The sequence below is a fragment of the Metopolophium dirhodum genome, chromosome 9 (assembly GCF_019925205.1).
Source record: "Metopolophium dirhodum isolate CAU chromosome 9, ASM1992520v1, whole genome shotgun sequence".
Lineage (NCBI taxonomy): Eukaryota > Metazoa > Arthropoda > Insecta > Hemiptera > Aphididae > Metopolophium > Metopolophium dirhodum.
In genome coordinates this window covers 14,460,256-14,476,501 of record NC_083568.1, presented here as the reverse complement: position 1 = coordinate 14,476,501, position 16,246 = coordinate 14,460,256, and the positions used below count along the sequence as shown (strand labels likewise).

Here is a 16,246-nt window from a genome sequence, read left to right as displayed (position 1 = left end):
GTACCAGTAGAAATATTTAAGAATTTAGATTTATTAGTTGTAATATTGTATGTGTTCAATTTAAAGTCAATGGTATATTATCATTGTATACAAAAAACGATTTTGTGCGAAGACCGCGTGTCCGCATAAATGTCTAAAGATATTTTGTGTTTCATATTTCTCTACTGGTAGTATGGTATAGGTTGCACTAGTATTTTTAAAATAATATCATTCTGTATATAGTTAATAATATACGTTGTGTCATAAAGATTCAAGTAATATTTTTTGAATTACAATAAAATAACTATAATCATAATTTTGTGTTTATATTAAATAAAGTGTGTCGAAAATTGAACTTCAGAAGTCTATAAAAAAATTGTGTTTGTTTATTTTTGATATTTTTAAATTGCTCTAAATTACAGGAATTATGTATTCAATTGTCAACCTTTTTCACCAAGCATAACTTTTATCAATATTTACAAAAGAAAACTAAAAACATAAAAAATGTCTACATTTTTATAAATAACTGAAAAAAGACAAAATTACAAAATGCTTAAAAATAATATAATTTCTGGAACATTTTACTATTAGTATCTGATTTGGTGAAAATTTCAAGTATCTACGATAATTCGTTTTTGAATTACAAGTTACAACAAAATAACATAAATCGATTTTTGTTAAAAATTAAAATTGAAATATTTCAGTTATTCCGTAATTTTTTTTTTGTTTTTCCCGATCATTAAGAAAAATACGGTAATAATTTGTTTTTACTTTTTGAACCCATCCCTTTTAAGTACCTACTAATTTCAATTAGCCACCAGAAATCAACCTCGAAGTTAAAAATAAACGCGACGATAACTATAAAAATAAACAAACATTATTATTTCAATGAATTGTGTAAAAATAATTTGTTAGTCTAACAAATATATAATACTTAAAAATACAATATGCCTAACAAGCAGAAACATTGACATGAGACGACGAGGCTAGCCATGAATTACTATTCTTACAAATTCTTTTTTTATACCTACCTACTCAACTTAAGAATATGTTTTTAGCTATTACGAACTAGTAATCACTGTTTTCATAACTAACATAAAATAATAAAATGACAATAAAACGTTATAGTACCTGCTATACCTAAATGTAAATACTTGTTTTAAACATTTTAATAATTTTTTATTTCATATTTTTTCACTTACTTGTTTCGCAGTATTCTTCATCGGAACCATCTGCACAATTAACTTCACCGTCGCACAGATATCCGGGACGAATACATTCTGAATTTTTACACTTAAATTCTCCGTGCCAGCATTCTCTGTGCTCTAAACAAAATATGATCATTCATTCACTAATTTTTAAATAATTAATGAGTCTTATTTAAAACTCACTGCATTGAAGTTCATCTGATCCATCACCACAATCATCTTTAAAATCACATGCTTTATCAGTGGGTATACAAAAATAATTTGCGCATTTAAAATGTGTTGTTGGACAAACATGTGTTTCTATAAATAAATAAAAATGATATATATTTAAGTTTATCTATTTCATATTTTAGTACATCTTTAAATTTTACCAAAACTTTCCATCATTTGTTCACATAAACATTTTTAATATTTGCAAGTGATTTTATAATTTTATTGAGTAGGTATTAATTATATTTTCATAAAATTTGAATCGTAACAAAATAATTTAAATGACTAACAGCTTCGTGGATTCTGTCAATGGAAACTAATGTTCGGATGTTATATTTCTATTTATGTATTAATCACAGCAGGTGCAAGATCAATATCGTTTACATAAACTCAAGGAAACCTTCAGCACAGATGATTTATGGAAATATTGTATAGTTTGTAAACTTAATAAGTTTGATGTGGATAAGCTTTGTTATCCCGAATTCAACTTAATTACCAATAATTTAAATAGATTAATGATTTTTGAAGTGAAAACTTCTTTAGCGGCGTTGTGCACTTTTTTTGTGATGGATAAAAAATGTTAAACTTTCGTCAGGACAAATGCGTGCATTTAGACCAATATGCGAAAGAAAATTCATACTTCTAGAAGTCCGATTTCAATTTTGAAAACTAATTTGAATTCAATAACTTCTTTTCTATGTTTTGTAGGAAAAACTTTTTAATTTTTTTAACTCGTTGAACCTTTAAAGTACAAGTTCATTTTGAGAAATTAAGTAAATTAATTTGCAACTGTACTACAAAAACTTTACAAAATATCGAAAATATATTTCCTACAAAACATAGAAAAGAAGTTATTGAATTAAAATTAGTTTTCAAAATTGAAATCGGATTTCTAGAAGTATGTTCATTTTTCTTTCACTTTTGGCATTATTCGCTAAAAATGAACGACATTAATATTCAAGTTTTCACTTCTGCCGGCACTCCAGGAGTGCAACCCGTACGTTTTTTTTTATTGTTCTAAATAATATTGACGTCTAAGGATATTAGTTTAAAAATACTTACATTTTATTTCAAATATACGTTTAGCCCAATTTAAGTTGTATAATTTGGTTTCCCTAGGTTAATAATATTTATATTTAATTGGATGTCTGGTTGTAATGATTCTTCTATCTATTATTGTGATATTGGTGTTTATTTCTAGTGTCTTCATATTTTTGGCAATCCATTAAGATATGCTTAACGCTATAATCAACTCGAAATTATCAACGTATGAATGGATTGCTGGATCAAGCAATGTCTAATGTAAAACCACTTTATTTCACTCTAATATCATAAAATTATAAAATATCTTCAGAATTCAGGTATAAATTGATACCATACATCCGATTCACTTCATTGGTAATTTTATATAATAATCCAACCTAACTTAAACCACCAATCAAACCAAAAACGTAAATAAATTATGTGAATGTTCATCAAAAATATGTCCAATATACCATGCAATTAAAAAGTTTGATTTTATATAAATTCTAACCGTAAATAATATTTAGATCAAACAAACTTTGAGGTTTCTATGGTTCTCGTAATATTAACAACTTTAAATATTACACAGCATTCTTTTTATAACTTTTTCTTTTGACATAGACTTTCAAACATTTCGTGACAAGTTACTAACAACTTTCATGAAAACTTAAAATGGGTTTAGCTGCAACAATAGTTAACACATCAATAACTACTTTAGGTCTACTAATATATAATCTTTATGTATGTGTTTACAACAGAAACTATATATTTTATACATTTTTACTTCAATCAGTAAATAGTGTACCTACTATAAGCATGCATTTTCTTTTTACAGTTTCAAACATTTATCCATCATAGAGCTCTGATGAGTTTGCATTAAAGTAGGCAAAGTCTAAACAATTTGTTTATATTTTTATTTTATCAACATATTAATATAAATACTTCGAAAACTTCAACTTAATTATTATTGGTAAGCATAGGCGCATAGCAATGTGTAAGTCGCAAGTGTCTTGGAGATTAACAAAGTAATTAGATAGACCAACTTTAAAAATATTTATATCGTAATAATAATAATTAAAATATGATGTAGATATAAAGTACGCATATATAAATAAGAGCCTTAAATTATATAAACATATTATTACGTTTGATTGTTTTTTTCAAACTTTTCGATGTTTGATCTGAAAAAATTACTGAAACACTGAGTTAAATAATAAGAATATTACAAAATGAATAATTCATTTTTTTGAAATAAGTAATATGTTTATTGTTTGTATTTCATTTTGTCGTTGTAGCATATGAATATCGTGAGTCAACTCAACAAATAGCAAATCAAAAAGTAAAACACACCTTATTTTATATTTCTAGTGTTAGATTTTTTTTCACAAATTGTTTGACAGTAGTGAAACATATAGTATGATATTGATTACAATAAACAGTTTTTTGGATCGGTAAAATGTCTCCAAAAGTTTCATACTCTAGTTTCATGTAGCTCTAACGGTTCAACCATATATAGGCTATTTTTTAAATTCTCAGTAATTTGATAAAAAAAACTGGAAAGTTTTTGTAAAATTATTGAAGTGTCAAGTTTAAAAATACTTTTAACTCATTTAAGGGAGATAAAAGTGGTGCAAAATGTTCAAAAGTATTTCATTATATTATGGGACAATTGTATTAAAATGTAATTACTTGCAATTTACAAAAGTACATTGTTTTTATTATTTTGTGTAATATTTACGAAAAATATTCAAGAAGCTTGAATATTTGTGTATCGTTTTCCTGATCTTAATTTTACAATCTAGTAGTGTATACCTAATGTAGGTATATGTCGGATTATAGGATATAAGTTATTACAAACATAAAATTGCAAATTATGGTTTAAAACTATAAAAAAAAATTCCAAAACCACATTGTTTTTAAATCTCAAAACAACCAATTAACCCAATAACATGATAACAGATAATTAAACCATAAATACCATTAACCAACAAAATCATACACATCTTTGTTCAAAGACAACAACTACCTGTTTCCACCCAGAATATATGACCGAATGTATGCATGAATATGTAATAAATAATCTAATAATATTTATTAACTACTAACTTACTATATGTCTGTATGTATAAATATATATATTTGAAACCGGTATAAAATATAGGCAACTATAATACATTTTATAGTATCATCGTAATACTGAGTTTATATTACATTGGTAGTTGTTTTTTAAGTATAGAAAGTCATGTAATTCTGATGTAACTTATATGAAAGCTGTTAAGACTTTCAAATTTATAGTAATACAAATAACTAAGGCAGGACACAAACATTTCTTTGTGGATTAGCAATATTTTAATGATTTTTTATAAATTGAGTTTGATTGATAAAATGCTTTGCTCCAGTTAGTAAATTATTGTAATTACACTAAAATAAAATACATACAGAATATTTCAATAATGGACCTAATGTATTTGGAAAATATTAATTTTTTTATTTCAGACATTAAACAAATTGTTTAGTGAATTAACTATTTATATTTTATACAATTATTTTCGAATAGAAATATTTACACTTAATGATAACATTTTTTTAAATCTATAACTAAATGTAGATACTTACACATTTAATTAACAATTAATAGAAATTAAAATAAAATATACTCACTGCAATCTTTTTCGTCTTCTCCCCCATCGCAATCAGCAATCTTATCACACCGTTTCACCAGTTCAATACATTTGTTTGTACATTTGTACTCGTTTTGTAAACATCCTGCAAATATCAACATGCATATGATTTTTTTTTTAATTTTGCCATAAATCTATATTTAGGTAAAAAATTGTCTTTACTGATGAGTGATGACAAAATATATCGGTAATAGACTGTCTGATCTGTTTAACCTATTAACCCGTGTTTTTTACTGGTCTAAATTACGAGATAATCGTCACATATTCACATTAGCGTTAGGTATACATTTTCAAAAGTTCTAAAAACTATTATTTAACCGACCATTTCATAATTAATATGTATTATCATCTTATAAGTTTAGTAGGCGAACATAATATAATTAATCGGCCGTGTACTGAGGTAACTTTATAAAAAGTAATTTTATATAGCGATAGATGAACAGTCAGGACGTCAATCTAGTGAATTTCGTTAACTTTAACGAAACCAAAAATGTCACGATTTTACGCTTTATCCTCAAATGTGGTATCTACTTAGAAACTTATATTGATTAATATATAACATATAGTTAAAAAGTGTATGTCATTACCATAAACACATGGACTAAGTGCTTAGACTTTCAATACTTACTAAAATGTTCTGATAGATGGTTGTATACTTATTTCGAAAGAAAAACTAGAAAATCATTGATAATTCATAACCTTTAGTTTTTTAACAGACTTAAGTAGTATTACTACTATCAACTAGTATTCTCTGTATACCCATCTCGCATGGTTGTATTGAAGATATTTAATAAAATACAATTGTGTAAATAGCTTATACAACCATTATTTATTTATTCAATTCCCTCATTATCAGAAAATACCTTTAAACAGTTTCATAAAAAACACATTAAATGTATGGTTTACAACAATCGTATTTTAAGTTATTATTTTCTTAAATAAAACCAAAAAAAAATATAAAGATTTAAAATATACTTAGGATTTTCTTTTTGAAAAATTATTATAACAAAGAGTGTCTACAATAAAATCTATAAGAAAAAGAATCTCACAGTAGTAAATAATAAAAATTATGATTATAGCAATGACACGCTTCGCTCGCCTTGGTAAACCAATACTATATTATTATTATACATTTTAAAACAATGATATACCTACCATAGAATTCAAAAAATTATTTTTAGCAGGGCTTAATATTTTATGGATTATATAATTAGTGTATTCTATATTATATATATATATATATATATAGTATATTTGAACCGGTATTGTATGCCTGTATATACTTTTATATGAAGTTTTCAATATTATAAGAGTTTATAAAAGTATAAAAATTTTAAACATTTGGGTATTGAGTTGATATTTTAAAACGACATAAGTACTGTGATATTCAAAGCTAAAATTATTATTAAAAACAACTGTCAACAAAACTAATCAGAGATGAATTTAGTTAAAAATTAAAACCACATTTGCTCAGACTTCAACGATATATTTTTAATTATTGGTAGTTTTTATACACTTAGGGAAATTACTAAGAAAACAAAAAAATACCAACTTAATTCGATTTAAAATTTAAATTTAATGGATAAGGTAACATGACAGTTTTAGTATCAAAATGTATTCAAATAAAAATAAACATAATACATTACTTTTTTCACTAAAAATAAATTAAATTATCAAATAAATCCAACTATTTGCGTCAATTTACAAACAACACATTTTTTAAATTTTTACAAATGTATATAATTATTTTTCAAAAATGTTCGATATGTAGAATGTAGATATTTTAATAATATTAATATGTAAATGGTAGATGTTATTAAGAGTATAAAACATACTCTTTCTAAAGCAACAAATAATTTAAATCCTAATACGTTTTTTGTTTGTAAATTACATTAAAGTGTAAAATAATAGTTACATATAACATAAAATAGAACAACTTTTTACAATCTGGAACTATCATCTTGAAGAGATATATTTATTATTTAACATAATATAGTAGGTATCTAAAAGTGTATTTACAAAAAGTTACAACGGCTAACCGGTTTTGCTAGAAACTTATTTATATGATAAACAAGTCGAGTGTTACTGCTGGGTAGCTACTCCCCTCACGCTTTCAAAGTCAACTGTATAATCCAGCTCATATGCTTATTGTAACTACTATTACAGATTGTATATATTCAAATAAATGTTTAAAAAAATATGATAAACAAGAGTCTTAGTTAAACTATGGTACATTTATCTTGAAAGAATTTCAATAACAAACAGTTGATTATTAATTATTAATTATTAATTATTATATGCAATAATCAGGAATTATTTATTAAGTACCAATAGTATAAATGTATAATTGCAGATAATGACAACTAAAAATATTCTAATTTTGTTATAGGTGGCAATCAATCGTATGTTATATGAATAATGGTGAATAATTAATATTAATATGGAGACTGAACTAAATAAAACGTGATTAATAGTTAAAAATTATTAATATTTTATTTTTAATCTTATACTTCCAGCTATTGTCATGTAATAAAATAATGATGATTAATTGTTATAACTATCCTTACTTTTAGGATTACTTTTATCTTTACTTTTAACTTGTTATTGTAAATTTAAAAAAAAAAAACAATAAAAAGACTAACTTTAATTCATGATCACTTGTTTAACTTTTTTTTGGTTCATAGTTTTAATAAACGTACACAAATAGCATGTTGTATAATACATAAATACTTGCTATGGTAGATTTTGGTACTAGCAGTGACTGAATAAACCCGCTGAAATCGTATCGTATACGGAGAATCTAATATATCGTAGGGAAACACAACACTAACTTTGAAAATGGTACTGTTGAATAGGAAGCACCAAATGAGCACTAAATAATGGTATATAGTGGAAATTAGTGCTCGAATTTTTCCGCTAACTTCACGCAATTAAATAAGTATCAACTATTAATCATTAACGGTATCAATACTCATAACAATTATTAATGTATGGATCCCATATAATAAATTCCTTTACCAGGAATACCAACCACTCAATCTGAATAAGACTTAGAGACTAGAGTATAACGTTATTCGTTGATATGGGTATTGAAATGAATCTAATGAACTGTATACGAATAAGGAATAGTGTTTTTAATCTTCAAATATTTAAGGAAATAATAAATATAATGCATTTATTAAGGCTCCCACGCGTTATTATCGTACAACTTATACAACGCTCAGACGACAAACGCAGTAGGCAGTAAGTAGTAGGAGGCACACATCACATGTAAATATATTAGGTACCTACCTATAATATCATGCATGCCTAAATAAAAAGAAAATAATGTAAAATTAATAATTATATTATATCATATAGCATATGCTGTTACTTGTCAACTATTATATAATTCAGGTACACCAATTTAGTGTAAGTCGAAAATTACCTTGACCCAAATTCTACAAAAAAAACTTAGATTTTACACATTAATTTGATATTTTAGTTACCTAGTTAAAAATTTTACTTGAATAACAACAGTGATCAAATTTATTTGGTCAAAAATTGGTGTTACATAATTACGAAAATATTCCCGTTTACCCGCTATTTGTTTTAGTTTCTCCCAATTTTTTAGAAATGTACCGGAAATGTTCTACTTTTATTAAATTGGCAATTAGATAATATTTTCTACCATGGTAACCATGGTTTCTGCAGAAACAATCCTCAATGTCGAAGATACATGTATAATTTCAGCTCCAAAACGTGATGACAGACACGAAAATAAATAAATATAAACACACAACATATTGTAAAATCAATACTTTTCTGGCTCCACACAAAATCTGACATACAAAATAATATATAAATACCCAAATACTAAAATTGAAGTAAATAATAATAATTAATTAATGAATTTGTTTAGTTCAACAAATCTGATAAAAATTTTTTTTTTTTATTTTTTACTATCATTTTCAAATAATATATTTTGTTATAGTAAAATTATTTCTCAAGCGTCATTTTTAGGAAAAAAAAATATATCTAAATTATAATCTAAACCATAAAGTTATAAAATCCCAAATAAATCATTTAACCTAAATGTTACTAACAGTAACATGTAAAGCATAGTGGACATCTGATGAAATCAAATAATAAAATCTCAAATATTAATTTTGATTGTAGCCATTTCATAGCTAGTGCCAATTTTAATGTTAAGTGTTTAGGTTATGGTTTTAGTTAGATAAAAAAATTTGAATTTGTATTCACTGGCTTAATAGACAAATTTTAACTTCATTGCATAGGATTTTGTAAAAAAGGTTTATGATGCAATGAAACTCAATTATTTCTATGACGTAAACCCTAAATCCTGGATTCTTTTCAAGACATGTAAATCTTCATTTTTTTTTTTTTAGTGAACAAAAAAGTTTTTTTATTTTTTACAATAACTAATTGCAATTAGGATTTATGTCTTTGATTCTTTTCACAGTTTTCAATATTTTAAATTCTATTCAACTAATTTAGATTTACTGTATCAATTATTTTCACATACTAATTCTTACCAATTATAGTTGTAACTCTAACGATATTCTCTATTTCATATTATTGAAGTGAGCAAGTGACGTACAAAAAATAATCGTTTGAAAAACAGTATTTATCACAAAGAAGTCATAAAAAAATGAAGTTCAAAATTATAATTGTTATACATGTATATATAATTTTATTTGCTATAAACATTTTTAGTAGTAACATATTAGCCTGACCTGAAAAATGTATAGAAGAAAAGAATATATAAAAGCTGGTTTTATCCATTCAAATATAAAAAATATTAAATACTACCTACAATAAAAGCTTTACATTCAATTCGTTCAAGCTACATTTATATTAATTTAAATGTAATTATCTAGATTATTGAATTATAATTTTTTTCATTTTCAGATCTTATACAAATTCATTAGAAAAATGTCCTTGAGAATTAAAATGTAAATAAATAAAATGTAAATCCAATTCAAGTTACAACAATTATAAAAATCTGAACGAAGTAAAGACGGTATTTGTTTTACAGTGATATATATTTTTCCATTTTTATCAATAGGCACTTTAATTACTTTATTTAATTTACTTTTTATACAGAAGCAGTGCTCCAAAAATGTCAAGAACCCCTATCTATCAATAATTTTAAATTGAATCCAAATGGTACTTCAATGGGATCGTGTTTCGATGTTCAATATAGCTATACCTACTAGTTTCGCTTATATGCGTGAGAAAAAACTACTGACACGTTTTGAAGCAAAGAAGAAATTTTAGCTCCGATCAGAAAAATTTGAAAAATTTAGTGATTAAAAACTTACATTAAGTTTTATATTACAACACAAATATGACACATCCGGAGCAGTAGCTACTCAGCTCTGTATAAGCTAATTTTTTCAACCATATAATCACAATATATATACAATTTATTGGAGGTCCGCTTACATCAACGTATTTATTCAATTAGATATTCTTAGATATATTAATTTTATTATTATAAATATTTTATAGGTACTATTCATTGATCAAATGCATTTAACAAAATATAATATGTAAATTAATATACTTAAACAAACAACTATTTTTATGTTTAAAATTCATACAAATTTCAATGTCCATATAATAAGCAATTTGCTTGTACAATATAATATGTGCATAATACATAATATTATACTGGACATATTAGATTTTAGAACATATGATGATCTAATATTTTATATACGAACTTTGGAATATTAAGTGCACCTCTCTACTGATAGCTAATATAACTTACCTCAGATAAAGTGTCCCATCGTGTTTAACTCCACAACTCACCAAAATAAATACTATTTTTGTATAACTGAAAACCATTTTTTTCCTAATCCAACCTATTGAGTATTGGAAGTATAACAATAAATAATAACATATACTTTATACTCGTATAAGGTCTTTGAATAATACTGACTTTTTATTTACTATTTAACTATCTACACACGTAGGTACCTACGGATTTTTAAATTATAGCTAGAGTGTGAATTAATATAACTTTTTTGGTTATTTATAAATATCTATAGACACATTTTAAAATAATTGTAATCGATAAAAATATTGTTTTGAATAATTTATTTTCATTAAAATTTAAAACGATAGCAGTATATAAATGTAATAATAACTTATAGGTAGGTATACATTTTATTATTGACAAATAATAATTTAGCAATAATTGAAAAATACAGTAAATTATCTTGCAAAGATGAATTGATAAATGTTACCTCAGTAAATCATCAAACTTTAATAATGTAATAACTACTATTTTTACACAAATTACAAACTATAGGTAGGTAGGTAACGATAAACTGAAACGCAAATAATTAGCAGCATTGAACAGCTGATGTCGGTAATCTAATGAGACTTATCGATTCTATTCAAATTAATAGGTACTTACATATTAAAGTAATAATAAAGATTTATTTGCTATCTAAAGGTTTCGGTAAACGAACAAAACCAGAATAATAAACCGTGGGTTTTTTCAATTCCAAGTCATAATTTTCAGAAAACTTTCGATAGGTATTATAATATGTTTTTTTTGTGATTTTGTTTTTAACAATATAATTTTATTTAGAAATACGAGCTTGGGAAGGGGCCGAGGCCTCTAGGGTCCCCCTGAGGCCGCCCTTGCAACATAATCTAATGTTTACAAACATAATATTATATGATATACCTACCTTATAGGGTAAAAGTTATAATATAATTTACTGTTGTCTTACTGGTGGATACTTATTTTATCAAAAAATTAACATAATATATTTTATTTAATTGCGGACAATTGAAATTTCTTTTGGGTATTCAAATGCCAACATTATGACTTTATTACCTTCTTTAAATTCCTCGTATTAAAAGGTTAAATATAAAACCCACTTGCATTTATTATTTAACTTGTAATATCATATTTTGAAGCACTTTAAAAATTAAATAAAAAAACAATTTAATTATTTTACAACTCACAGAAATATAATGTGCCGCTCGTGTGTGTGTCTAATGATTTTTTTAATAAAAGAAACCAAATGTACGCAATAATAATATTAATAATATATATGTTTAAAAGAACAGGTAGAGCTAAGTTTAATAGAAATTTTAATATTTTTGTGGTTAAATATTTTAAGTTAAACCATTAACAGTTCCATGTATAAGGGAAAGAAAACAAATTACACATTATTTTTTTTTAATAATTTATAACGTTCAATAAACATTTTAGTAACTAATTATCAATATATACCTACATTTAACCAATAATTTTGTTAGTTATCAATAATTTATTAACTCATTAAAAAAAACAAAACTAATTATCCATTCAATTGTTCTAAACACCTTTAGTTGTAAAGAACATTTATCAACCAAGTGGCATAAGAAGTGTTTTAAAAGTTAGAAAAAAAAATGTTTAAAAATAGTATAAGTACATTTTATCAAGTTAATATAATAAATTGTAATCCTTAATATTACTTTTATTTAATTATTTCTAACACGTTTTTTTTTTAGATACTTAATATGATTAATATTAGTTATTTTATTTTGTGTTATTTAAATAAATGAGGTCCAATTTGTACCTTGTAATACATTTTTTACAGTTGAAGTGTAGAAATGATGCTACCACTAAATCACATAAGAACAAGTCATGGAAAGTGTGGATACCTAATGGCTAATACCTAAATGAAAGATTACTCCCCATGCGATTGTGGTAGTAAAAATCAAACAACTAAACATATTCTAAAAGAATAAATTTAAAAAAATATAATGGATTATTATATTAATGCCGGGCTACATAAACTAAATCACTGAACATTTAATGAACCAATAGTGAACTAATGGTCTCTTAAAAATGATTTAGCGGCCTTGTTCCATTAAATTTTAGTGCATCATTAAATTAATACATATTTTATGCAACTCGATGTATGACTTGTAAACACGTGAAAGTACTAAATTATTATAAATGTTTTATAAAAACATTATAATTTAAAAAAATATGTAAATATAAATGTTTAAATTGTAGTTATTAAAAAAACCATTTTAACTGTTACATTCCCTGTCACTTATAGGGTGTTACCACTGGGTACCTTCCCTAATCTTATCATCATATCATTCTTACTAGTCACTCATCAAACCTATTTATTATACTTGAACATGTATAGATTGTAGATTACTTCAATAAAAAAAAAAAAAACTGTTACATCCATGTACTTTTGACACTTTTCAATAAGTTATAGGCATATGCCTATGGGCTCACAATATTACGATATCCATATGACTATATGAGTGCGATGCTGTACACTTTTTGCCTACATTTGTATTGGGTTAGGACGTTTAGGTTAAGTGGAAGTAAAACTTAGATTCCACTTCAGTTGTAATTGAAACCCCACATGAAAAAAGGATTTATTGAATTAGTATTTTTAAATTGAAAATCATAAATTAAGTTTTTATGGTCTCAAATTGTGTTGTAGAAAGAATACATAGTAAAACTAGTAATTAGCTCATAACTCAAAATTTTTAAATAACTAGTTTTTGGCTTTGAAACAAATTATAAAATTATTTACCTTTTTTATCCAACAATTGTTATTTTCAATGAATATAACTTCATATTCCAATCCACTTATTAAAAACTTATCGTCCTTAGTCCTTATTGACCATTCCGGATAATCTTCCGAGACGCTTAAAGCTCAAATGGTGTTGCAATATAAAAAAAAAGTGGGTGAGTGGATGTCGCTATGCTGTACAGTAGGTTATTAGTGGGTCACTGTAATGAATGGTGTTAAATTTGAATTCAATGATATAATATCATTGTATAAGAAAAACGATTCTGGGCGAAAACGGTCAGTCAGCCTATGATAAGTATATTTGATGATATTATTGTGAATAAAGTAATTTATATACAACCTATTTACGTGAAACCTTGTTTTAAATTTTCAATTCTTAGCTATAAAAGTTGAGCATTTTATACATTTTTAGCTACAAAATAATTATTAAATTTTAAATTTGATATATTTTGTCAAAATTTGAACTTTAAATCCTTATAAAAAAAATAGTGCCTATGTATTTTTAATATTTTTCAACTGCTGTTGTAAAAATATATCAGGAGCCTTGCATTAAATTTTTACGCTTTTTACCCAACAAATAAAATGTTATTGATAATTATAGGGAAAAAAAGAAAACAAAAGAAAACTGACAATGTCCACAAACAGCTCAAAAAAAGTCAAAATATTTTCAAAATGTTATGGTGTATACCAAATGAAAATATAAACATTCAGTAAAATGTTCATGTATTTAATTATATTCATGTATTTACAATATAGTAGGAGCCTTTATTACATTTTCAAACTTTTTTACCCAACAAATAAAGTTTTATTGACATCCGTAGAAAAAAAGAAATTAAATCTAATAAAATTGGAAACTGAAAATGTTCCTAATTAGTTCAAAACAAATCAAAATATTTTGAAAATTGTATCGTGTATAGAAAATGCTAATATAAATGACCAGTGAAAATTGCATGTGTATACGTTCATTCGTTCATTTGTTTTAGAGTTACACCAAAAACTAAAACCGATTTTGCGTAAAAATTTCCGTTTTTCCTTAATTTTATGTTGTTTTTCCTGGTGTTTTTCAAAACATTTTAAATTTTGACCTCCCCAATGCACCAACGATATTCACTTTCCCATCGAACAAGATACTAAAGTTGAAAATCCAATCATTTTTTCGACCACTTATCGTGTATACAAACATTACAAACACAAAAAAAAACACATATCATTGTAAAATCAACACATTCATCGTTTCACTCAGAATCTAAAATATATCCGAACAGAATGCTAAAATTATTAAAGAACTTTGAAAAACAAAAAATGTTATATTCTTGAAATTCGATAAAAATTTTAATTTTAATTTTAAAAAAAACTGGTCAAGGCGAGTTGGACTCGCGCACGAAGGGTTCCGTACCATCATCAGCTATAAACATGTTGGCAACACTACTTATATTATATATTCTAGGAATTTTAGTATTTGTTGTTATAGCGACAACAAAAATACATAATCTGTGAAAATTTCAACTTTTTAACTTTCATGATTCATGAGGTACAGCCTGGTGACAGACGGACGGACGGACAGCGGAGCCTTAGTAATAGGGTCCCGTTTTACCGTACGGAACCCTAACAATAATAACCCTATAATAAGCTATACTTTAATATTCTTATTGAAATAAATAATAATTACTATTTAGTTACTACTTTTAATTAACCTAATTAGGTGATAATAAGTACTATTTATAATATTAAGATTTGTATTAGAAATAAATTATTAGGTAACACATTACATCGTATCAACATTTTCTAGATTTCATTAAAAGGATGCCACACCACCCATAATAAATTTATCAATGAAAATTGAAAAAGGTTTAGCGTGGGACAAACTTACGGTGACAGTATTCACAGCAGCATTACCAAATTTCTACCATACATATAGCACTATAGCAGAAATATATGGATGTCGATGTCGTATATCTAGTGTTATCTTTTTTATTTGTTTTTTCATTTGTTTATTAAAAACTATTGAGTATTGATGTCGAAAATAATAAAAACGCTATGACACGGATAAAGTACTCTTCTATGAAGAGTAAATCTACTGTAAATAATTAATAAAGTACCTACTCGTAAGTTTATCCCGCGCAAATCCGTTTTTCTGTATAATCACATTATTACGCAATAACCATTTACCATTTTTAATACTATCATTTTTGTATTTTTAATTTACTTTGAATTATTGGTATTTAAATACAATATATTATTTTATGATTTAACATTTTAATTCTTTTTAAAATTACATTAAAATTACCTATACTAAACTCCTTAATATTGGGTGTTTGGTGTCCTCTTAAGCTAACTTGCTAGTTGCTAATAATATTCAGAGATTAATCTATATTCTGTATACATTTTTAATAATTTACAATCATTGATATATCTTTAAGATGAGTGTTTATTTAAAATATAATTCGATAAATTACAATACTGAACCAAATGTGGTTTAGACTATGAGAATTATACCACTGTGCAAAAGTCTATAATAATATTATGTATATATGTATATTATGTGATGTTTTCCAAAATATTGTAATGTTACGAG

At 25.2% G+C, this 16,246-nt stretch overlaps 1 protein-coding gene across 1 annotated transcript in view; it reads right to left on the bottom strand.

The window, feature by feature from the left end:
• Positions 1 to 16,246, bottom strand: part of LOC132952764 (G-protein coupled receptor GRL101-like) — a 75,922-nt gene that overhangs the window by 36,759 nt on the left and 22,917 nt on the right. The window contains exons 4-6 of the mRNA XM_061025184.1: positions 5,082 to 5,186; positions 1,371 to 1,487; positions 1,182 to 1,304 (exon numbers count right to left, since the gene is read on the bottom strand). Coding sequence (XP_060881167.1) covers positions 1,182 to 1,304; positions 1,371 to 1,487; positions 5,082 to 5,186 — 345 coding nt within the window. The remainder of the gene's footprint in view (positions 1 to 1,181; positions 1,305 to 1,370; positions 1,488 to 5,081; positions 5,187 to 16,246) is intronic.